At 33.7% G+C, this 25,045-nt stretch overlaps 1 protein-coding gene across 10 annotated transcripts in view; it reads left to right on the top strand.

The window, feature by feature from the left end:
- The window catches only part of EPB41L5 (erythrocyte membrane protein band 4.1 like 5), a 138,449-nt gene that overhangs the window by 51,970 nt on the left and 61,434 nt on the right, over nt 1–25,045 (top strand). For 6 of the 10 annotated variants that reach the window (XM_079132182.1, XM_079132177.1, XM_079132179.1 and 3 more), the window contains 5 exons: nt 4,560–4,729; nt 6,009–6,115; nt 8,230–8,260; nt 13,462–13,504; nt 13,881–13,993. In XM_079132182.1, the coding sequence (XP_078988308.1) occupies nt 4,560–4,729; nt 6,009–6,115; nt 8,230–8,260; nt 13,462–13,504; nt 13,881–13,993 (464 nt within the window). Of the gene's footprint in view, nt 1–4,559; nt 4,730–6,008; nt 6,116–8,229; nt 8,261–13,461; nt 13,505–13,880; nt 13,994–17,613; nt 18,587–25,045 lie in introns of those variants that run through there. The other 4 variants (XM_079132178.1, XM_079132176.1, XM_079132175.1 and 1 more) reach the window with 3 other exon arrangements.

Genomic DNA, 25,045 nt, shown 5'->3' with positions numbered 1-25,045 from the left:
TGTTGTTGTTTTGGTACCAGGAATTGAACCCAGGGGGCTTTGCCACTGAACCACATACATAGCTCTTCTTATTTTTGAGACAGGGTCTCATTAAGTTGCTGAGGCTGGCTTTGAACTTGTGATCCTCTTTCCTTAGCCTTCCAAGGATTACAGGTACACAACCTTGGTAACATCTTTACAAAGGGGAATACCAATAACAGTGTACTTCATTGTTTTACACAGACATAGAAAAAACTTTGTATAATTAACACTTGAAGTAATTTCCTGATTTAGGTTATAACCGTCCTAAAAGTATGGATTCCTGCCCTTAAGATTAAAGATAATGTAATTAAAGTTATTTTGTTTTTTCATTGCTAAAATATATGAGGTATACAAAAAGTTAAATTTAAGTGACCATATTCCCTTCATATCTGATTTAAAAAATTAAAAATATCTAATATTCTTCAAAGCCTTTTGAACTAAGGATTACTTTTTTATCAGTAATGCAGATCCTAATCAGTTCGCACATACATGCATCTCAGATTCATTATGCTAAGTAAAATGTCAGATTCATAACGATTAAGTACCTCTGGGATTGTGGCGCTCACCTACAATTCCAGCTACTTGGGAGGATGAGATGGGCTAATCTAAGCCCCAGGCCAGCTTGGGCAATTTATTAAGAAGAAAGACCCTGTCTCTAAATAAAATAAAGGAGGACTGGGAATATAGCTTAGTAGTAGAGTGCTTGCCTAGCATATATAAGGCCCTGGGTTCTATCCCCAGTACTGCAAAAACTTAAAAAGATTATGTACTGTGTGATTGCATTTATATGATATTCTGGGAAAGTCAAGCCTATAGGAATGGAAAATAGATCACTGATTGCTTTGGATTAAAGATTGAGAAGGGGGTTGACTACCAAATGGTAGAATTCTGAGGGATATTTTTTGGGGTTAAGGGAACTATAGCCTTATAGCCAGATTATACAACTGTATGTTTGTCAAAACTCATAGAATTGTACGTCTAAAATTATTGTGTGTAAATTAACAGACTTTAAGATATGTAAAGATACAGTTGTAAGCACATTAAAATGTTAATAGTTGACTGTACATGGTATCTTTATGGGTATTCAATTTTTGTATATGTTCGAACATTTTTATAATTAAATATTGGAGAGATTTAAAAATTTTGTTACGATTTTCCTTTCCTAAGTACATTGTACTTCCATTTAAAATGTTTCCTGATTTTTCTTTCATTGTATGTAGACATAGATTCACATTTCCATTATGTTTGTAATTTCTAATTCATTTTTTCCCTATCTAGTGGTAACATTTTGGATGTACTTTGTAAAGTAGGTGAAAGTACAAGTATGGTATATTACTGTTTTAAACTTGATCTTTTAATAGTTATGTTAATATTTAGTCATATTTACTTATATTTCTTTTTTGGTCAGCGTTTCTGTTCATTTCCTTTTTTGTTTTTCCTACAAAGGTGCATATGAAAATGTCATTATAAATTCCAGCATAAATATTTATTAATAATATTAGGTTTTACTCTATATCAGGATAGTAGTTTACTAATGATTTTTCTGTGGTTATTGCTTAACTAAATATGGTAACTGGAAAAAAGATTCAGACTGTAGCAATTAGTTATTTATATACTTGGAGTATAATTTTTTTGTCACATTTTTAATAATGACATTGGACTGGTCACTTTAAGAGTACAAACACCCATGTTGGCAAACAGTCTTTAAGTTTATCAGAAAAGTACTGTGGATTCTGGTCAACATTAATAAAATAAAAGAATCAGTAGTTTGTTAGAAGCCTGGTTGTGTTGATTGCTAATGGTTAATGGGAAGTACTACTTTTCAGTAAGTACAGTTTCGTGTTCTGCTTTTTTCTTCTTTCTTTTAGTTGTAGGTGGACAAAATGCCTTTATTTATTTTTATGTGGTGCTAAGGATCAAACCCAGTGCCTCCACATGTTAGGCAAGCGCTCTACCACTGAGCCCCAAGCCCAGGTCTTCTGTTTTGACTGTAAAGTTATTCATGTATGAATAGAGATAAGTGCTTATGTTTCTGGTACAGTGTGAGGCTTTTTACTTATCAGGATGAATGAAGACTTTTTGATGATCTCTAGCAAATTTGAGTGTAATAGGAGGGAGCAATAAGTAGAGAAGCAATTGCAACAGCTTGATTAGTGGTAAGATAGAGTGCATAATCTTTGCAAGTATGCAAAAATATGTGGTATGTATGCCTATTTTTGTGTACTAAAATGCTTCTTAAAACAATTTTTTTAGTAGATGAACATAATACCTTTATTTTTACGTGGTGCTGAGGATTGAACCCAGTACCCCACCCCACCCCTGAGCCACAATCCCAGCCCACTAAAATGCTTTTTAGTGAAGAGAAATAGTTATTGGGAAGAACTTCATGATATAGTAAGTGAATTTTGGTACATTAATATTTTTATATCTGGAATTTTTTTTTTAATGGTAATACTTTGTGTAGAGAAGTTTACATAAACCTCAAGGACCTGGGTGTGCTATTGCAAGACTATTTCAGCCTTGGAGGATTTTGAATTTCATACACACACACACACACACACACACACACACACACACACACACACACACACACATGCATGTATATATACGTATATATGTATGTATATTTTGGGGGTGGGCACTGGGGATTGAACCCAGGGATTCTTTGTCAGATATAGCATGGATGTATCTTCTCTTTAACTTGTCTTTTGATTCTTCCTTTTTTTTTTTTTTTTTTTTCTTTTCTTTTCTTTTCTTTCCGTGCTGGGGATTGAACCCAAGGCCTTGTGCATGCAAGACAAGCACTCTACCAACTGAGCTATATCCCCAGCCCTTGATTCTTTTTAATAGTGTCTTTTGGATGAACAGAAGCATATCAATGTAATAGAGTTCATAAATTATTTTCCTTTGTGGTCAGCATTTTTGTGTTTTAGATTTTAAGAATCTTTTCCTATATCAAGATGGTAAAGAAACTGACATTAAAAAGTAATTTTAAATGAGAAAACAGTTAAGTTTACAAAATATTTTAAGTAAACTGAAAAGTACAAAAGTTATATCCATTTTTCTCAGAATCTAGGATTATAGTATTTTCTATGTTTTGATTCAGATTTATTTTAGAAATGGATAAATAAATTTATAACTGAGTGCTAGGGTGCATGCCTTTAATCCTGGTGACTCAAGAAACTTAAACAGGAACACTATAGATTTGAGGCTGACCTGGACAACTTAGCAAGACCCTGTCTTAAAATTAAAAGGGCTGCAAATGTAGGTAGGGTGGCGGAGGGCCCCTACTTTTAATTCACAGTACTGAAGATGAAAAAAGAAAAATTTACATACACATAAATATACTTGCAGCTTGCTTTTTAAGTTTAAGCCCTCTTACTCTGTAGATTTAGTTTGTTTTTAACTAATATATAGTATTCTGTAATATGAATAAACAGTGTCACATTCATGCATTCATCCTTTATCTTTCTGTATAGTTTTAAAATACACTATTATTTCCTTGATCATTTCTCTCTAGTTTTGGACATTTGGGGTTGTGTCAGTTTTTATTACAGAAAATCATTTTTTCTAGAGATGCAGTATTTGTTGTTATAAACCATAGCTTCTGGAGTAACACTTACTAGGTTCAAATTCTAGTTTCCTATTTCCTTATGTATGAAATAGGACTAATGATAGTATTCCTCATTCGTGTGAGATCCATAGAAAAATGTCTATAAATGTTAACTATTATAATTTGTCTCCTGGGAGTATGGTTAAAAGGACAAAAAATGTGAGCATTTTTAGGACTGTTGATACACATATTGACAGATCACATAAAATGCTTTTAAGTTGTTGTTTGTTATGCTTGGGATCAAACCCTGGGCCTCACACATGACAGGAAGACACTGCCACTGAGCTACATACCCAGCTCCTAAAGTACAATTACCACAAAGAATGATAGGTGAATTTTGTTTCTCTGACAAGTGAGAGTATGTAAATAGAGGGGACACTTCAAGGAATTACTTTATACTGGTGTAGAAAATAGTTTGATTTTTAACTCTGCTTTTTTAAGTATAATAGCTATAATAAAGAATAAGTTTCTGGCTGGGGAATAGCTCATAGTGGAATACTTTGGCATATGTGAGGCTCTTGGTTCAGTTCCCAGCACTGCCAAAAAAAGAAGAGAATTTCAGGGAGCAAACTAGATACTTCGTTAAATCTTTCTTGGTTTTGCTGTTACTGTATTTGTATCACTGAAATAGGAGACAGGAGTATTTGCCCTAATATCTCTCCCTCTCTCCCTCTCTGTCTCTTTTTGTTTTTTTTAAAAACTGAGGATTGACCCCAGGGAAGTGTAACCACTAAGCCACATCCCTCAGCCCTTTTTATGTTTTTTATGTTTTCTTTTGTTTTGAGACAGGGTCTTGCTCAATTGCTGAGACTAGCTTTGAACTACAAATCTTCCTGCCTCAGCCCCTAGAGTTGTGGGGATTACCGGTATGCACCACCACACCCAGTTTAATAATCACTTCTTCTTATATCCTTTTCCTTCCCAGGGCAAAGAGCAGGAACATACATTTGTTTTTAGACTGGATCATCCAAAAGCATGCAAACATTTATGGAAATGTGCTGTAGAGCATCATGCCTTCTTCCGCCTCCGAGGCCCTGTACAAAAGAGTTCTCATCGCTCCGGATTTATTCGACTAGGATCACGTTTTAGATATAGGTTAAGTTTAACAGCTGTTTTGTCTATCCATTTTTTTTTTTTTTTAAATATTTTAGTTATAGATTGACACAATACTTTCCCTTTTTTTTTTTTTTTTTAAATGTGATGCTGAGGATCAAACCCAGTACCTCACACGTGGTAGGCAAGCGCTTTCCCACTGAGCTACAACCCCAGCCCTCTATCATTCTTCTTTCATCCAGGCCCCAAATACAAGGCCAACTCTCCTTTAACAAATGTGGGGCTGGTGATATAGCTCAGTTGGTAGAGTGCTTGCCTCACAAAAACAAGGCCCTGGGGTCAATCCTCAGCACCACAAAAACAAAACAAAAAACAAATGTGGAAACTAAGGCATGGGGAAATAAAGTGGTTTGCCAAAGCTTTTCATTGGCCAAATTAAAAAAAAAAAATGTATTATTATTGGCTATGATTTCTTAAATAGAAAATCAGAGTGACTAATGGATTTTATAATCCCTTTTGACCTTTGTTATAATAAATAACCCTGTTTAAATTGATTTAACAAGAGTTTTGTGGATTTTCTGTCCAACAGCTTTATAATTTATTGAAAAAAAAGATTTTGCACTGAGTGGGGTATTAATTTGAATAATATTTGGTCCTTTATAAACCTAGAATTCCATTACTCTTAGAGACCCCTTGTTTGTTTGCCATGAGTTAGAAATGTTTTGGTTTACATTACATTAGATTATTAGCTTTTTTTTTTTTTTTAAACATGCTGTGTGAATCGATATGATTTGAAGAAGGAATGGATAGTATTACTACTATATGGCAAGTCAGCCAGTGGAATTCATGTAAGAGAGTGGGGAGGCCTTTTTTTTTTTTTTTTTTTTTTTAAAAAACAGAATTTAAGTGGAAATCAAAGAAGCAGGATAATAGTTGTAAAAATGTTTCTGGAAAATTAATTCTGAAAATATATCACAATTAGAAAAAGTAACTGAAAATTTTATTTTTAATTAAACACTTTGATTTGAGGTATTTGGATAGGAAGGTATTCCAAATTCCATAAGAGCACAGACATTCTGAACTAGTGTTTGTTTTTAGATACTATGTGTGCTTGAGTGGAAAAATAAAAAACAGTATAATTAATTTTACCTATTCTCAAAAGCCTAAAAAGTGAAAGAATGATAAAGAGGGAAATAAAAAATAATAGTAGTAGTTCCTTCAGGATAATGATTAGGATGCTTCTTTTAAGGAGAATCCGAATGTAGACTTTCTTGTACTAAGATCGTAGGCCTTAACTTTTTGTTGATGTGCCTTATTTTAGTGGGAAAACTGAGTATCAAACCACAAAAACCAGCAAAGCGAGAAGATCAACGTCCTTTGAAAGAAGGCCCAGCAAACGATATTCTCGTCGAACTCTGCATATGAAAGGTGAAATGCACCCTGCTTCAAAAGACTGTTTTTTCTTGATAATTAATCATATTCTGGTTTTGTTTACTTGAGAGGAAATCCTGAATCTCTTTTTACGGCTATTCTAATCCACTAAAGTACTCTTCTAGTGTAATAAGTTTCATAAGCTACACAGGGGGAAATTGCCTGTACCTATAGCTGAGATTAAGCTTTATATTAATCCCAATTCAGATGGCATTCTGAGATTGTGTTGAGTTTTATTTTATATTATAATATTACTAAAAATTCTGCTAAATATAGCTTTTAATTTTAATACATTATTGGTAGATATTTCCAAATTCATAAATGTTACTTGCTTACTGTTTATTAAGTTTTAATTATGTAAGAAAAAGCATGGTTTACTTTGCCAACTGAGATGTGTTTGGAGGCTGAGGCTGTAGCTCAGTGGCAGAGCACTTGCCTCGAACATGTGAGGTGCTGGGTTCAATCCTCAGCACCACATAAAAATAAATAAGATAAAGGCATTCTGTCCATATATAACTATAAAAAATAAAAATAAAAAAACTTCTGTTCAGTTTCAAATCTGAATTTATGTTAAAATACAGATTGAATTTTAATTATGTCCGGTATCAGGGTCTTTACCAGTTGTCCCAAACATCTGCCATGTGTCATATTTGGCAGTATTAATTTAAAAAAATTCTTGTTAACAAATTTGTTCTTTTTGGATATATGTGACAATAGAGTGTCTTTTGGCTTATTATGCATAATGGAGTATAACATTCTAACTAGGGTCCCATTCTTGTGGTTGTACATAGTGGAGTTTCACTAGTAGTATATTCATATGTACTTAAGAAAGTTATATGTGATTAATTCTACTATTTTTCCTATTTCCATCCCACTTCCTTTTCTTCATTCCCCTTTGGCTAACCCATTGAGCTTCTATTCTAACCTTGGCTCTCCTTATTGTGTTTTAGCTTCCACATACAGTATTCAGAGAGAATATCTAGCCTTTGGTTTTTTGGTATTGGCTTATTTCACTTAGGACAATAGTCTCCAGATCTGTCTGTTTACTGGCAAAAGTCATAAAGTCGTTTTTTTTTTTTTTTTTATGGCTGTGTAATGCTCCATTGTGTGTGTGTGTATCACATTTTTTTTGTTGTTCATTTTAGATAAACATGGTAGTAGAACATATTTGACTTATTATGCATACATGCAATATAACTTACCTTTCTTGTGGTTGTACATGATGTGGAATTACACTGGTCGTGTATTCATATATGAACACAGGGAAGTTATGTCCAGTCCATTCTACTGTTTCTTATTCCCATCCCCACTCCCATCCCTTCATTCCCCTTTGTCTAATCCAGTGAACTTCCATTCTTCCCACCCCCACTTGTTTTGTGTTAGCATCCACATATCAGAGAACATTTGTCCTTTGATTTTTTTTTTTTTTTTTCAGATTGTCTTATTTCACTTACCATGATAGTCTCCAGTTTCATCCATTTACTGACAACTGTTGTAATTTATCCATTCATCTGTTGAAGGGCATTTCCATTGGTTCCATAGCTTAGCTGTTGTAAATTGAGCTGCTATAAACATTTGATGTGGCTGCGTCACTGCAGTATACTGTGTATGCTACATGTGTAGTATATTTTAAGTCCTTTGGGTACATACTGAGGATTGGCAAACTGGGTCAAATGGTTCAATTCCAAGTTTTCTGAGGTATTTCCTGGAAGTATTGATTTTTTTAATAAAACTGATTATTTATATTCATAATTTTTGGTGTGACTGTAAACTAAATAGTATATGACTATAAATAAAACCATTTCACTGTGGTGGTTTAAAATCCTTAGTAACCTCTTGGTTTCCTCTGTAAGGTTCAGAATTAGCTCACTCTAGGAGACTTGCAGATGGTTTTGTTTTAAAAGAAAATTTATATACTTACTGCTTTATTTTAAAAAATGGTAATGATTGCCATTATTGAATTTACTGGTATGAATTCCAGAACACTTTTATAAAATTAAGTTTTGAAAACTGGGGAATGGCTTTTACAAATCAAAGTTCTGCTTCGAGTAATGAAGCAATTTATTTTGTAAGATTGAACTAATTAGATATTATTTTCTTTTTTCTTCTAGCAGCAAGTACAGCAAAACCTGAAGAACTGAGGTGAGTAATGTTTTACTACATAGAAACTGGTACATGATGTTTTTTCTATTTTAGGTTGTTGCTGTCATGAAACCTTTGTTGAAGAGTTTTTGAAATGTTAGGGTTGTCTGTAGGTATTTGGGGGAGTAACAGGGAACACATAAAACAGATAATGCCAGATAAAGTTGATATGAAGAAAAATTAACAAGTTTAACGAAATAGAGTTGGGAATGGGTATGCTTTTTATAATCAGAATGGCATTTGTTATTGATGAGTGAGGATTTAAAGATATAAATTATTTTTACACACAAGGATCTCAAAGAATAAGGTTGATTTGCAAATAAGCAATTTTATTCTTAGGATAAATTCCACTTGGTTATAGTATATAATTCTTCCTTTTACATTGCTGGATTTGGATTGCTAAAGTTTTGTAGATCTATGTGTCTACATTCATCAGAGATCATCTATACTTTTCTTACTGTGTTTTTGTCTGATTTTGCTATCAGGGTGATACTGAATTCACAGAAAAAGTTGGTAAATAGTCCTCCCTCTTACATTTTTTGAGAAGAATTTATAAAGATTTGTATTCGCCCAAAATCTGTGGTAAAATTTACCATTAAAGCCATGTGACCTAGATTTTCTCTTGTGTGAAGTTTTAAAACTTAAAATTCAGTCTCCTACTAGATCTATTTAAAATTTCTTATCTGGAATCAGTTTGGGAGCTGTCTTTGGAAAATGTTTCTATTTTATTTAAGTTACCTAATTCATTGGCATAGTTCATATTATTCCAATCTTTTTATAAGATCAGTAGTGCTGTTCACTTATTTCCTTCTGATTTTAGTAATTGTTGCCTCTCTTTTTTTTCTTGGTGATTCTGGCTAAGGTTTTGTCAGTTTTCTTGGCCTTTTCAAATAGAACCAGCTTTTGATTTCATTGATTCTCCCCCCTCCTTTGCTATTTTTTAAAAATATTTGCTCCTTTGCTATTTTTTAAATATTTCTACTTCTTTTAGTGTGCTCTTTTTTTGTGATCTACAGGTAGACGATTACATACATTTAAAAGGTTGTATTTATTTTAATATAACATTTATAGCTGTAAATTTCTTCTAGTAATTAATTAAATCTGTAAGTTTTAGTATGCTGTGTTTTCATTTTTTGTTCTTCCCAAGTTATTTTCTAATGTGATTTCTCTTTTGACCTATTGATTATTTAGGAGTGTGTTGCTTAATTTCCACATATTTGTGAATATGTATAAATATTTTAAATTTTTTTTAGTTGTCAATGGACATTTATTTATGTGTGGTGCTGAGAATCGAACCTAGTGCCTCACACATGCTAGGCAAGCGCTGTACCCACTGAACCATGACCCTGGCCTTATATTTGTGAATATTTTAAATCTTTTTTTTTCTTAATTCTTTCTTAATTTTATTTCATAGTGGATGGAAAATGTACTTTTTATCATTTTAATCCCTATAGATTGATTGAGAATTGTTTATGATAGTTCCATTAATTTTAATAGTGTATATTACAATATATACTCTCATAGAATACTTTTCAATAACTGCTATTAATTAGAGAATCCTGGAATGCCTGTTAAAAGCCATAGAGATACCATACCCCCAAATCTCAGTTCTTTTTTTGAATTTGTACTCAAAATTTGGGTGCTGAGATGGTCAGTCTCACCTTGAAATTTTCATGTTCAGTTTTTTTCACTTTGAAAGCTATTAAGACCAGGCTGTGATAAGCAATTCACTACAAAAGCACTCTGCTTTTTCGAAGAATGACTGTTACAGAGTTTCTTTAGCTGATAGACTGTTAAAACTAAATAAATGAATAAAGCCAGAGGGAGTAGGACATTCTGTAAATATTTACATAAACAAAAAAATGTGCCTTTTCTGGACTGTACAGTTCTGTTTCCTTAAAGTTATTTATAAACAGTGTTTTTAAGAAAAATGGTAGAGAAATATTAGAGGCATTTTACAGCTTTTAAAACATGTTCCTTTAATGGGCCATCTTTTGAAAGGGGGACTCTGATAGAATATTAAAGAGTACCTAGTAAAGTTAGTAGAAATGTAAACACAGTATTTAAGAAGTAATATTATGTTGAGAATTTCAGACTTTGATTTGCAAAATAAAATTTTCCTCAAAAGATGTTCTAAAATATACATTGCTCACCAAAAAGTATGAGTAGTTTTTTCTAGAATTAAAATTAATTTAAATGTTAAATTATTGCTAAATATTTTCTCTTCATTAGTGATGTTCTTAGCCCTGAAAACAACAAAAATGGGATATTAAAGTGATTATTGATACTCTAATTTATTTTCAGTAGGGTTCTAGAGAGACCTGAGCTTGCACCCTCATGCATGCCCTTTCACTCTTGCCCTTGCTGTTTTGTTTGCATGAACAGTTTTGCTCCAGTGAACCATGGAAAGCAATAGCTTTTAAAGGGGCACAACTATTTGACCTAAAAATATTTTTTCACCTTGTACTCTGCAGTTTTATAAAAACAGCTTATTTGAATAAGAGGTTTTTAAATTGATGTCATTTTCCTTGTATTATTTTGTTTCCTAATAACTTCTTTGTATGTCTTAACTAATATTAAATATATTTAGAAGTGATGACATCTTAAAGGACATTGGACATTTTGTTTGCTAGTACTTTTGCCATCCTTCCGTCCCTGTAATCCTTTAAAAAGGGAAGCGAGGACTAGGTATAATAAGTAATTTTTTAATACTGCTGAAAGTAAAATAACCTATATAAATGTGAGAAAATCATGCTTTCTACATTCCAAATTATTTAAAAACAGGAAGGTCTGATTCAGTTAACATCACTTATTGTAAGTATTGTTTTCTCATGTTATTCATCTTTTGTCACTCACTGAAGTTATTCCCAGTTAAAGGAAAGCTTTATAGAGGAACAAAGGGACTGTAGATTTCATTAATGTTTAGGATCATGTATTCTGTAAACAACATGATTTGTAAAAAGAACTTGTACCTGGTAACTATGTTCTTTACAGGTGCCTTAGCAGCGTATCTACACTAAACAATTTCTTTTTAGTAATGTTTTAATTTTATTCAGCAATTTTGCAGTTGGTTTGAAGGTAAAACTGAAACACAAAATGAGTAAGTGTAATGTAGAGAAAATTAGATCCTTTTGTTCCATTACACAAATTAAATACTGTATATGTATATTTAAAATTCAGTCACATTATTTTGAATAAAACAAGGTGTTTTGCAAAGGCTATTAAGATGGTGTTAATGACAAAACATAAATCCTATTACCTATTACTTAGACTAATAGGATAATTCTGTACAAATTTCATAAAACTGAACGCTTCAAATAGTGTGAGTAAAAACAATAATAAAATCTTTTGACTATTTGAAAATAAATTAGATGGGGAGAAGGAACCAGTTAGGCTTTATTAAGAGATTTTTTTTAAAAAAAAACAGCTGTTTTATAATTTGTGAAGGTAAAGAAGACCGATGACTCTGAAGGTAAAGAAATTAGGAGACCTAAATGCTAATTTCCCTGATTTGATTAGGGTACTACGTATGCCTGTGTTGACACAATTATTATTTTTGGGGTGTGCATGTGTTGATTAGGATTTAACTTGGGGCCTTGTGTGTGTTAGGCAGGCCCTATCTCAAGCCCAAATAGGATTTGACTATAGATACAGTGATGCAAATTCTGGTAATTCAACTTGTAATTAAAATGTGGTTTATAAAAATTAAGGTATTAATTAGGTTTATTCCTCATTACCCTGCCTTTTAGCAAGCTTCTATCTTGTTCTTTCTTAATTGGTTGGGTTTTATGTTCAGGTAATTTTGCATTTTTTTCCTCACACCATAAGAAAGTTTTTTGTTTTTTGTTTTTTTGTAGTGCTGGGGATTGAACCCAGGGCCTAATGCATGTGAGGCAAGCACACTACCAACTGAGCTATATCCCTAGCCCAAGAAGGTCTTTTGAATGCTGTATTCACTTGATCCCCTTCTCCCCTTTGAGAAGCTTTGCCTATTTTTCATTATTTCCATTACTAGAATGATGTCTTGGCTAGGTAAATTTCTTGAGTATTGCTGTGGGGAGATTTATGCCAACCTGACACTGAAAGTAATTTGCCTTTAAATCTCTTTTGGATATCTGAATTTTTCTTTTCTTATCCTTGAAGTGGGGATAACTTAAGAGTAGATTTGATTATATTTAATTCTGTATTTCATTCTTCTGGAACACATTGCTGCCATTAATGGAGTATGTAGAATATGTAGATTTTTTTCTCACTTTCAAGGAATTTCCTTTTTATAACACTTTGAATATGTTTTCTGCTTTATTAGTTGAGTTCTTAACTTCAGAGGCTATCAATCATTAGAATGTCTGAAGTCGGCAAACTTTTATTTTCTCTGTTGTTGTGGTAATAGCACATTCTTCTGTTGAATGTTCTGTTTTTTTTTCCTGTTCTTCAGTTTCTATTTTGTGAGTATTACAGGTTGAGGTTTAAAAAAATGTGTGTGTGTGTGTGTGTGTGGGTATGGGTGTGTATAGAGGCAGGGAATGAGTGCAGCCCAAACTAAAAATTTTAGAACATTTATAAATCATTTGAAAAGGAGGATATACACAGAAATTCTAGCTTTAACCTATTGTGTCACATCATCCTATATATTGGACAACTGTAAAACCTATACAGTTTTGTAGGACATCTTAAAAATTGCTCAATTTGTTTTTATAGGTGTCATGTATAGGACAATGGATGTAATAGGTTAAGTTTGTCCTAAGGCCTTCAACGTTAAAACATGCTGAGCTGTTGTGACACTGGAAAATCTTGAGCTGGTATGAATGTACAAAAGAAGTGACAGATAAGCTTATGTGGCTATTTGTGCTAGATGCTTTGAGTGTAAGGAGTCATTTGAGGTTTTCTCTTGTTTTGCCATCTTTGTCCAAAGAGTAAACAGGATTAGTAGTAAGTAAATGTCTCTTAAAAATTTTTTTTAAATTATATGTATATAGAAAGGTCAGTTGAGCAGCTTATGTAGGAAAGCAAGTGTTGGCTTATAAATGTTTTCTGATCATCTGACATTCTTAGTTTTAGATGTCAGCAGATTTTTTTTCTTTATTTGAACCAGAACATTGATGTCTTTGACTCCTTTCACTAATGTATGTGTATAATCTTAGAAAGTAAAGCCCTAGAATTTTAAGTACAGTTTTTTAAAATAGATTTTTCTCCCATTACAGTGTTCACAATAATGTTTCTACCCAGATTAATGATTCCCAACAGGTAAGACAATACTAAGTTTCTAAAATACTAGAACACTGTAGTTAATTAAAACAAATTATAGTATTATTAACTGGAATTTCGTAGTGTACTTGTGCAAGTTTTGTGCATTTTCTTATCCTTATCCCCTAAGTGGCTCAGTAATGTTTACCTCCATCTTATTTTACACTTAAGATATTGTAAATAAAACAGATGACCTATAAAACATTTTGCCCCTATCAGTTCTGAGAATAAATAAAATATTAATATTCAGTTAAATTATCTGTCTCTAAGGTCATATATAAGATTCAATTGTTTGCTTACATTGCATTTATTTTGCATCTGTATATAATATTCTGTTTGTTGATGAGGAAAAATAGTTTATGATTTTTTTCCGCAGGCTTGGAGTCTAACATCTGTGTCTGTGATGCCTTCCGCATCCTCTGGTCCTGTGCTGGTGGAAATAGAGAATCTGCCACAGAATTCTGGAACAGACAAGCATGACAGGAAATGGTTTGTTAATTTCTTAAACAAAATTATTACTTGCTTAATTGTATTTTAAATTTAAATTATAATTGTGGAGTATGATTGGAAGCAAATTATTCATATTTGTGAGCTGAAAAGTATCATATTGAGTAGTCATAGGAATGGGAAAATAAGGTATATGGGCAAAGAAGGGAGTACAGTTGTCTCAAGAACATAAGACAGCTGTTTTTGATTAGCATGATCTGGGAGTGATGGGTGGGTTTTTTTTTTTTTTTTTTTTTAATTTTTGTACTGGGAATCGAACCCATGGCCTTGTACTTGCAAGGCTAGCACTTTACCAACTGAGCTATCTCCCCAGTCCCGGTTGGTTCTCTCTTGAAAGATTTCTTGCTAGTCAGTAGAAACCTTTCCCTGATCCATAAGGAAAATGTTTGTTACATATGTATTCCATACAGTATGCTATTACTACTTAGGATGTGTTTTCTTCATTCAAAGCTGAATATAAAGCCAAAAGAGAAATATGATTTTAAAGTGTAATAAAACATGAAATACTTCATTTTTTGGAGAGGGGAGAATCTCTTGAAGGGATGTTTTATTTAGATTTCCAGATTAATAAGTATACAAATATGATACTTTGTGGTTTGTTGGCGTTAATCAGTTGGGTTTATTCTTTCCCTAATATATGTATGGGGCTTGGGAAGGAGGGGCACCTTGGGAATTATTTGATTAAGTGATCATGTTGGGTGTACCATCTATTGAAGTTTTGTGTTTATTAGTTGAACTTTGATGATTCATAGGATTTTTCTCTTTTGCTCTTAGTTTTCTTAGTACCTGAAATCTAATGAGTTTCTGTGGTGATCTCAAGGTTTTGGTCCGCTTTCTGTGCAAGCAGTTCTTCCTTCATGGTGGTGGGTCAACAGTGTTTGGTGATTGTTTTCTGTCTTTTCTTATGTGATTTTCCCCTTCACAGTCATTTTGGCTTCACTAACTGCAGGATGTTTTTGATGGTTGGGCATATTTTTACTTTAGTTCCAAATAACTTTGCAATTAAGATTGAAAGAATTTCTTTTTTATAAAAATTTTAGCTTGGGGGTATGGTATTTTGTGTGCAAGTGGGCACACAGTTAAAAGTAAAGAAGGAAGCCTTTAAATGTCAAATTTTAGTTTATATATTTTTTAAGCCATTAAGAAGCTTTTCTTGAATTTCTTGTTGAAAACACCTTAATGTTATTTACCATTGAGTCCTATTGGCAAGGAAAATAGTACTGAGACTTCAGTTGTCAAAGAACTATCTTAATATGTGCTTGCCTTTTATATTAATATGGAATGAGAATCTGGTTACTTTGTAACCTGTATAACAACTAAATCTTTATTGAGTTTTTTCATTTTAATGGGTACATATTTAAATTTGTTTAATTTGGTTTGTTAGGCACTATCCCATTCCTTTGATGCAGCTTTTAGAAAGTGTTGATTTTGTGTGAGCTTTCCAGAAAAATAAAAAACTTGGAGCTTTGTGGCCTCCTTCCTTTATCTGGTTTTACTGAGATCCTTTGCTGAAATGAAGTAGTGATCTTTCATACCCACTGAGCCTCTATGTCAGCAGTGCATGGGACTGAATATAGAGCTCATATAGACATGTCTCAGAGCTAATAGATTCTTCAACCTTAATTTAAAATGCATGCTGCATTTCATTCTTTGTTTCTGCATATTTTTAACCAATTTAATCTATTCTAAAAGAATGAGTCCTCCTTTAGAAAGTATTAATAAAACGTGGAATGCTGTGTGTTTGAAAAAGTTGGGCAGAATAATGGAGCATCTTATTTTTTGTTTTTTTTTTGGTACTGAAGTTTGAACCCAGAGGCACTCTATCACTGAACAACATCCCCATCCCTTTTTATTTTTCATTCTGAGACCAGGATCTCATTGAGTTGCCAAGGCTGGCCTTGAACCTGGTATCTTCCTGCCTTAGCCTTCAAAGTCTCAGGAATTATGGGCACACACCACCATGCCTGGCTCCTAAACACCTTATTTCAGGCAGATAACTTTTAGTCAACTTAATCTACTTCTATTCACATCTTCAGCTTTTTCTTTTTCTTTTTTTTCTTTTTTTTTGGTTCTGGGATTGAGCCCAGGGGCACTCAACCACTGAGCCACATCCCCAGCCTTTTTTTGTATTTTATTTAGAGATACAGTCTAAATAAATGCTCGTGGTCTCACTCACATGCTCGTGGTCTCACTGAGTTCCTGACGCTGACTTTGAACTCTCAATCCTCCTGCCTCAGCCTCCGAAGCCACTGGGTTTACAGGCATGTGCCACCATGCCCAGCTATGTCTTCAACTTTTTTTGCTGGTATCTTTTAAATGTCCCATTAATTGAGAGCGAGCTTTGATGTATCGTACCTTATCATTTATCAAGTACTATGTTAACTTTTGAGAAACAGTCTGTGTAATTTAAATACACAAATCATTTGCAAACAACAACAAAAACAAAACCAAATACTGGAAAATCTGGCATAAACCTCATTTAATTTTCTAAATTTTTAGAGACCCTAAGTTGAGGGTTGTAAATTTTGTGGATTAGGTATGATAAACAGATTATTTTTGTTGCAGGAAGGAAGACAATTTTATTGTGAAAAAGTCTTCCATATTCGTTCTGGAAATCGTTTTTAGTTTATATAAAGCAAAAAGTATTTAAAGATAAGTGTTTTGGGTAAGTTATAAAGATAACACTATATTATACAATCTATTTTTTTAGATAACTCATATTTGGGATGCTTTTTTTCTTTTGTAGTTATTTGAAATATGTGTTGCCCTTCTTGCCATATTACACAATTTTGGTTCCCTGAATCTTTGCAAATGTGTTCTTTCTACCAGAGGACTCTGATCACTTTTAACTGCATGTATACATGTTTCACTCTTCTAGTTCTATAGCACTGTGATAAAAGACATCTAATGAGCTTATTAAACTTTGGTGAAAAAAAAAAAAAAACTTTTGGTGACTTGTAATCTTATTACATTATTTGTACCTGTTGATTTTCATTTTGAGATCCTGTTGTCCTGTGAACTTTAATTATAGAAGGAGCAACAATTCTCTTATTTATTGGGATCACTGATATAAAAATCATGTGAACTCTGAGGGCAGATTTTTCTTTAATTCTCTTTCTGAAAATTTTTTTTCCCTGAATTTCAGTTTTGTGAAATCACATAATTTGAGGAATAATTTTCAATAATTTCCCTTTTTCATATATGCCTTTGTCTTTATGTAGAATTTCCCTTTCAAGTATTTAAATAGATTATTTTTTCTCTTCTAAAGAAGCCCAAATGTTTCTGCATTTGATTTTCATAGTAACATCAAGGACAGATAGTGTCTTGCTATCTGTGAATTTTCTTCTCTAATTAATTCACTTAACTGATTCTCATTACTCATGCATATTTCCATATTGACACTTTCTCTTATGTATAACTTTGTAGATTTCCCCTCTTTCTTATTCTTGAATATTATTGTTGCATGGAGTAGATGTTGATAACAACTCATAGCAGTGGTGCATGCTGTTCACATTACCTTTCTCCTTTATTACCTCATAACATCCATTTTCTCCTATTCCTATTGACTAACTGTGCTCCCCTCCAACTCCCCAACCATCCAGGCTCTCTGCTGCCAGTGATTGCTGTCAACGTGGTGGAAACCAGTGGAACACAAGGGCTTTGCCCCCACCCCAGAACGCCCATAGAAACTACACTGACTTTGTCCATGAGCACAATGTGAAGAATGCAGGAGTTCATCATGATGTTCATTTTCCTGGTTATGCAGCCATGACCGAGATATAAGTGTTAAGCCTCTTAGGCATTGGGACTCTTTGTCATCCAAGTTGATGGTATACATTTCCTGATGTTTAAAAAGGATTGATCACATTGGGCATATTTGGAAGAACTTACTTTATACTGAATCACTAGTTGTGTAGTTTTATTTGTGATTGAATTCTTCTGTGGAAGGGAAGAGGATCTGAAGAAGCTGTATGCCATCAATGATAATGACAAACATTGCCATGTTGAAAAGAATGTATACCACTGTGACTTTGGAAGGGCTTTTTATGATTTTAGCATGTTAATACATTGTTCAAAATCTCTCTCAAGAGAAGGGTTGTGTTTGTGACAAACTGCCAGTTGTCACCTCACATGATGTCAAATAAATGGAGGATTAAAGAATCAGACATACTAAAAGCACATGTTTAAGGAAGCATGTTCAGTCATTATATATAAGTCTTTCATGATATTTATATAATATTCTCACATGCTATTTTACTTTCTGAAATGCCCCATGCCTTAATTTCAGTTAAGTGCTTAAAATTTTAATAAAAATCAATGCATTTTCACCTTTTAATAAACTCAAATATTTCAAGTTACCACAGGTCTAGAAATCCTAGTGCGATTCACACAGATAAATTTGGATGGTGACTTTGAACAGTTAAACTGAATAGCTTCACTACTACTAAATGGTTGTACAAAATGAAAAATTTGTCTTTTCACTTTTCTTTTTCATCTCCTTTGCCTGCAGATTTGCAACAGTCTGAGAATCTGACCTTGTACAACCTTTAAAATAAAATTTTGAAGCTAAAACCATGTTTTTGGGTGGATTGGATATGTATTACTGTTTCTGATCCGTTTTGAACTTTGGGATATGATTATTCAAGTTTCTTGGCTTACTACACAGAGGCAGATTAACTGGAATGAGAAGTGATAGGAGGGAAACACTTATTCTTTTTAATAATGATTTTCCGAACTTTTAGAAATATTTCCTAACTTTTATATTGTGTAAATAGAAGTTTGAGGGTACTATAAGAATTTATAATGCCTCAAGGTGTAATACTTTATTATAAACAGCCTAGCCCATATAACTCACCTGCTTAACTCAGTTTATTTTTTATTTCACAAATCCTCTCTCTGCTAGACAATGATAGAGACTTCAAAGGGATTTAATATTGGTCTACTAGTTGTAAATACAATACAACTTGTCAATAGAAGATGTAAGTAAGCAGAACTGAAGTATACTTAGGAATGAAAGTTGTAGGCAGGTTTCAGCCTCTGAGTTTATCATTATCATATATAAGGGGATGGATGCTTGAAAGTATTCTTTAGCATATCCTTCTCAATATAAATGGATGCATATTTTAAATAGCCCAGCTCTTGACCTCAGGGCCTGTCCTGAGGCTGCTAATGTCTTAGTTTTTTAAAACTTCAGATAGCACTAGATTAAATTACTAAGTATTGTTCTTAGTAATTTTTTCTTTAAAAAAAAAAAAAAAAGAATTTGCAATACAGAGGCTCTGATTTTTGTCATTCAAGAAAAGTTTTCATAGATATCAGTATGATTAAAGATGCTGGTATTTGGGCTGCGGTTGTGACTTAATTGTAGAGTGCTTGCCTGGCATATTTGAAGCACTGGATTTGATAATTGACACCACATAAGGTACATCGACAACTAAAAAATACTAAAAAAAGATGCTGCTAATTCTATAATAGAAACCAAAGAGGCATCAAGAATAACAAAACTTTCCTGGTCTTTAGTAAGTTCCAAGACTTGATTTTGCTCATTTTAACTTTAATCTTGAAATCTAGGGTCAGATGGTAATACAATTCCTCATATGTATCTTTAATTTTCTTTTTTATGTGGTGCTGAGGATCAACCCCAGAGCCTCACATGTGCTAGGCAAGCACGCTACCACTGAGCTACAGCCCCAGAGCCCCCTTCTCATCTGTATCTTAACAGAATCTTCACAAGTTTAGAAAGTTTGCAATTAAATTTTATTTGATGTAATTCTAACAGTCTTGAATTAGGTTGGTAATGTTTCATTTGTGGTCTTTTGTGGGCAGGGAGACACAGCAAAGTTAGTAACCTTCACACTTTAATGTGAAAAAATGCTTAAGATCATTCTCTTTGGCAAAACCATTTCATCAGCATTTACCTGAGTATGATCTAACTTTCTGATCTTGATATGGTAATCGTAGACTCACGTTTAACTGAATTTACAGAGAATTTTATTAGTCTTAATGTGTATTTATCTTTTGAAAAGCTGCTCTTTTACAATATTTTAATTCAGAGCATCCTTATTTTTTGGTGGGGATTTGTTAAAGTATTGGCTTCTCCTAAATTTTTAAAAAATAACTCTTGGATGAAACTTTATTGTTGCAACTGTCCAGGTTGTGCAAGGTATCACAGGTAACTATGTCTCTTAATTAGAGGAAAGGTAGACCCTTGTTTCACAGAGTAGTACAATTAGTTGACCCTTTATTGTGGCCCACCCCGCCAAACACACACACACACACACACACACACACACACACACGCGCGCGCGCGCGCGCGCGCGCGCTGGGGATGGGATTTGAGGCTTCTCACGTTAGCCTGAGCCCTACTTTCTCTTATTGGATTTTTATACTTTTTGGTGGATTAATGTGCTATTAATGACTTGGTTACCTGATCACTTTTGTGTGCTTGGTGTCACTATTTCATCTTTCTATTTTGCCAAAAACATAAAGGTAAAACAGGAAGGTAAAGAGTGGACAGTATGGTGTCTTTGGGTTTCTGAGGAGGAAGAATGTTGTAGAGGACAGGTTTCACAGGCATAAGAAGACTAATCCTTTAGCTTTGGTCTCTTATTTCCCTTTGTGTTTGCAAGTATAAACTGAAAAGATTGAGAGATGGTTCCATATTAATGCAGCACTCTCACGGTGGACACGTTTGTTAAGTTTGACCCGTGATAGTTTAACTGCTTTGGTTGGGCAAATGCCTCATTTCTGAACCATAGTTTTTTGTTTTGAAAGGTTATTGTTTTGTTTGTGTTAGGCATTGCCTATTGGGTTTGAAAATAATACCAAATTGTATTAATTTATTTTTTATCCTTGGTATTAAGTCTTATCAGATGTATTTGCAAAAATAAAATCTTGGTGCCAATAACACTTAAATCTCTTCCTCACCATTTATTTCCTTCAGATAGATTAATACAAATTATACCGTATCATGGATTTTTTTTTGGTCCTAGAAATGTTCTGAATGCTTACATATGAGATAGTTTTACATGAGAGCTAGCTTTGAAAATCCTGAAGCATATCACTCTCATTATGAAATATGTCAGCTTCATTTCTTTCATCAGTTTTTGTCCTTTGGTAATGTAATGTAATAATAAACTTCAGCTCCTTTGATGAGGAGTGACATACATATTAGCCTTCATAAAGATAATTAGTAAAGAAAAGAGAAATATTTTAAAGAAATTGGTGAAAGGAAAAAATTTCCTGTGGCATTTTCATTGATACACTTTTATACCGAGTAGAAAAACAAGTGTTTCTGATCTTCTTGAAGGAATTGTTCTCACATTCTTTTCATTATTAGGTAATTACCTAAGTCTTCTGTTCTTCCTAACAAGCAGCTGTGGCCTCAGTTCTAAGTGGTGGTGCCTGAGTGAGCTGTTTAATTTGTTCCTGACAGCTGTCCAACATTGTGTTTATATTGGCCTGTAAGAGAGTTATCTGACCCAGAGAACAACATTCTCTGAAGATTGGGTCTGAAGACTCCCTGAGTGGTGTAATAAACCTATACCGCCTCCTCTTAAAAACAGGTTCAAAACAGCTGTCATTCTTGTCACTGAAGGGAATTTCATTTATTTTTAGTTTTGTGTTTTTGTAGTACTGGGGATTGAACCTGGGCCTCAGACGTGCTGGGAAGCATTTTACCACTGAGCTCCTTCTTCAGCCCTGTTTTTTAACTAATTTTAATAATGAAGAATTTAGATAAATTAGTGTATGGTTAAGATTTAAGAAAGTGTATATTCCTTTAAAAAAAAAAAAGATATTTCTTTGCTAGGCTTAGTTAGTGCACACCTGTAATTCCAGCTGCTCAGTAGACTGAGGCAGGAAGATAGCAAGTTTGAGGCCAGACTGGGCAGTTTTGTGAGACCCTGTCTCAAAACAAAAGCTAAAAATGGCTAGAGGTAGAGCTTGGTGGTAGGATGCCTCTGAGTTCAATCCCCAGTACGGGAGTGGGTTAGAGGGGAAGTGCATATTTGTTTTCCTTTTCTTTCTTTCTTTCTTTTTAAATCAATGGTCTATTTTTTGTTTCCAGTAGTATTTAAGTGCATATTTCTTGATAAAGTTCTTGTCCAAAGATCGGCCTAATCATTGTTAGTAAATGAAAAATATTTTTTAAATTATTAGGGAAGAGTAAAAGAAAAATACAAATGAGATAATTATAGGGAAATGATTGCTGGCTTGATTTTTATCTTGTGGAACTTATAAAGAGGTATTGAGAAAATTTAGAGGGAGGTGACGGACTGGGATATAGCTTAGTGGCATTGTGTTTGCACAAGCCAAGCCATGGATTCAGTCCCTAGTACTGGTAGGATTTTTTTTTTTAATGGGAAAACATTTCAGGATGGATATAAAACATCACTAGGCTATATACCATCACAAAGAAGAGCTGTTAAAAACAAATCTATGTTCATAACTCAGCCATCGGTTTCAGGGATTACATATTCAATTGTAAATTCTCTAGGAATTTGAAGATTAGAGCTATTAATTCTTTTGGGGCTACTACCAGCAAAACCCTTGGGAGTCTTTACAAAGACACAGGAAGATTTGGGTAAAAATATTGGTCAGATCAGTCTGTTGTATGACAATTTTGCAATAGGTAAAAGTAAAGTGTCTTCGGGATGCATTGTTTACACAAAGGCTTTCATGAACTAGTGGTGTTAACGCTACCTCATCACCATAGTAGCTTTTGTCAGGTCACTGCTGACTTCCACATTTCTCATCCCATAACTAATTTTCAGTGAACTTAGTAGCATTCAAAACAGTTGCTCACTCCCGTCATGAAATACTTTCTTCACGTAACTCAGGAATACTCCTCTATTTTTGTCTTCTGACCTCTCTAGTCATTGTTTTTTAGTTCCCTGTGCAAATTCCTCCTTTCCCTAATCCTCTGTCTTAGGACCTTTCCTGTAACAATGTTCCTGTAACGCTTTTAAATGCCATCTACATATTGGCATTTTCATTTTATCTCCAGCTTGGAGCTCTTTATTACCAGACTTAAATATCCTACTTCCTATTTGACTTCTCTACGTAGGTATCTATTACAGGCATCTCATTTAAATAAACAATTTTTATTATAAAATACTATTAAGCTTACAGAACAGTTGCAAGGACAGCGCAGTGAGCTCCCGTATTCCCTCTTTTAGCTTTCCCTGTTAATGTCCCACCTAACAGTGATAGGATATTATAAAAACTAGAGTTTGTATTGATGCAGTACCACTAACTAAACTTGGTACAGCATTCAGGTTTCAAGTGTTCCAGGATCTGATCCTTGATCCCATATTGCATTTAGTCCTCCTCAGTCTGACACTCAGTCTCTATGTCTTTTCATGATATATGGAATACTGGTCAGATATCCTATATATCCTCAGTTTTGTTTTTTGTTATACTTGGATGTGATTAGATTGAAGTCATAGGTTTGGGGGGAAAAGAGTGCAGAGGTGGTATTGTGGCATTCCAAATTTAATGTGTTCAGAATTGAATAATCTCTTGACCTCTGCAGTTTTTACATCTCTGCGCTTTTCTCCATCTCAGTAAATGGCACCTCTAGTTGTCCTCTTGCTTGGTTAATCTGTCTTGGCCCAATTTAGACCTCCTGATACAGAAGCACTAGAAAGGAGGTCAGAAGTCTTGTGTTTAAATGTGCCCTTTGGCAGATTTTGGTGCTTGCTAAAATTTGAGAAGCAGTGATTAAGACTATGGTACCTTATAGTCATCTTGACACTCTGTGTCATACTCATCAATCAGTAAATTCTGTCAGTTCCACAAAATATAGCCAGAGTCTGCCACTTTTTAACCATCTCTACTGCTGCTGTTTAAATTTTCTGTGAGTCCTGACTTTATCTTATCTTATAGTCATTACATTTCATCAGCTACTGTTTGATATCCCCTTAGCAGCCATAGGGATCATTACCCAGATCATGTCATTTCTCTGCTAATATCTCTGGTGTCCTTGTGTCAGACAAAAAACCCAAATCCTTACATCAACAAGTATGATTTTTCTCACCCCTTATCTTCTATCAATTTTGACCTTGCTTACTTGCCTCCAAAGACTCATTTCTTAATACGTCTTCAGACATATGAAGCATGTTCCTTCCCGGAGTCTTTATACTTTTACTGCTTCCTGAATGCTTTTCTTTCCTTGAATCTCTCATGGCTTATTCTGACACCTTCAGGTTTCTTAACAAAGAAGCCTTTCCTCCTACTCTGTGTAAAACAACTGCATGCTCCCGACTTGGCATTCTTCATCTCCTTTACCCTTTATTTTTCTCACCTTATTTCATCTTGCATATTGTTTACTTGTTTGTCATCTCTATATTCTTAAATAAATTATAAGCTGTATCAGAGAAGAGCATTTAGTTTGTTTACTCCTCTATTCCCAGAGCAGGTACTCCACATGTATTATATAACTGAATGAGTGTCAAAGCACATTTTGACACACTTTGTGATGAAAATTAAAAAAATTGTCCTTGGTTTATAAAATTTACACTAAAACTGTGGAGATAATTTTTCAAATGCCTAATACAAGTATAAATCATTATTTGAGCAAGGTCCCACAGGACTAGAAGAGGTTGACCTTAAGAAGGTTACCTGACATTTGTATTTAGGTTTCAAGCGATACACAGAATCTAAGTATTGGATGGTTGAGTCATTATAGGCTGAGAGGCATAGTAAAGAAATTTTAAAGTATCAAAGTTTAAGATATAGTTGAATGATGAAACAGGTTTGAGTAAAGATTGCAAAGTCTATGGGGAAGTGTCCTAGTAGTCATATTTGACACTTAAGTGCTTCTATGCCTGGCATTCTTCAGGAGGTACAGCATAAATATTTATTCCAAGAGAGCATATAATCCTTACAGAGATCTGTTAGATATTTAGACTATGAAGAAATCAAGGCACAGGAAATGTGTGTAACTTGTCCAAAGTTGCATTGCTAGTACATGATGAGACCAGACTTCAGACTCTGGACAGCTTAGTGTGCTGACTCAGTCTAAGAGCCCAG

The sequence above is a fragment of the Sciurus vulgaris genome (genome assembly GCF_902686455.1).
Source record: "Sciurus vulgaris genome assembly, chromosome: 3".
Classification (NCBI taxonomy): Eukaryota; Metazoa; Chordata; class Mammalia; order Rodentia; family Sciuridae; genus Sciurus; species Sciurus vulgaris.
This window is presented reverse-complemented; position numbering and strand designations above follow the sequence as displayed.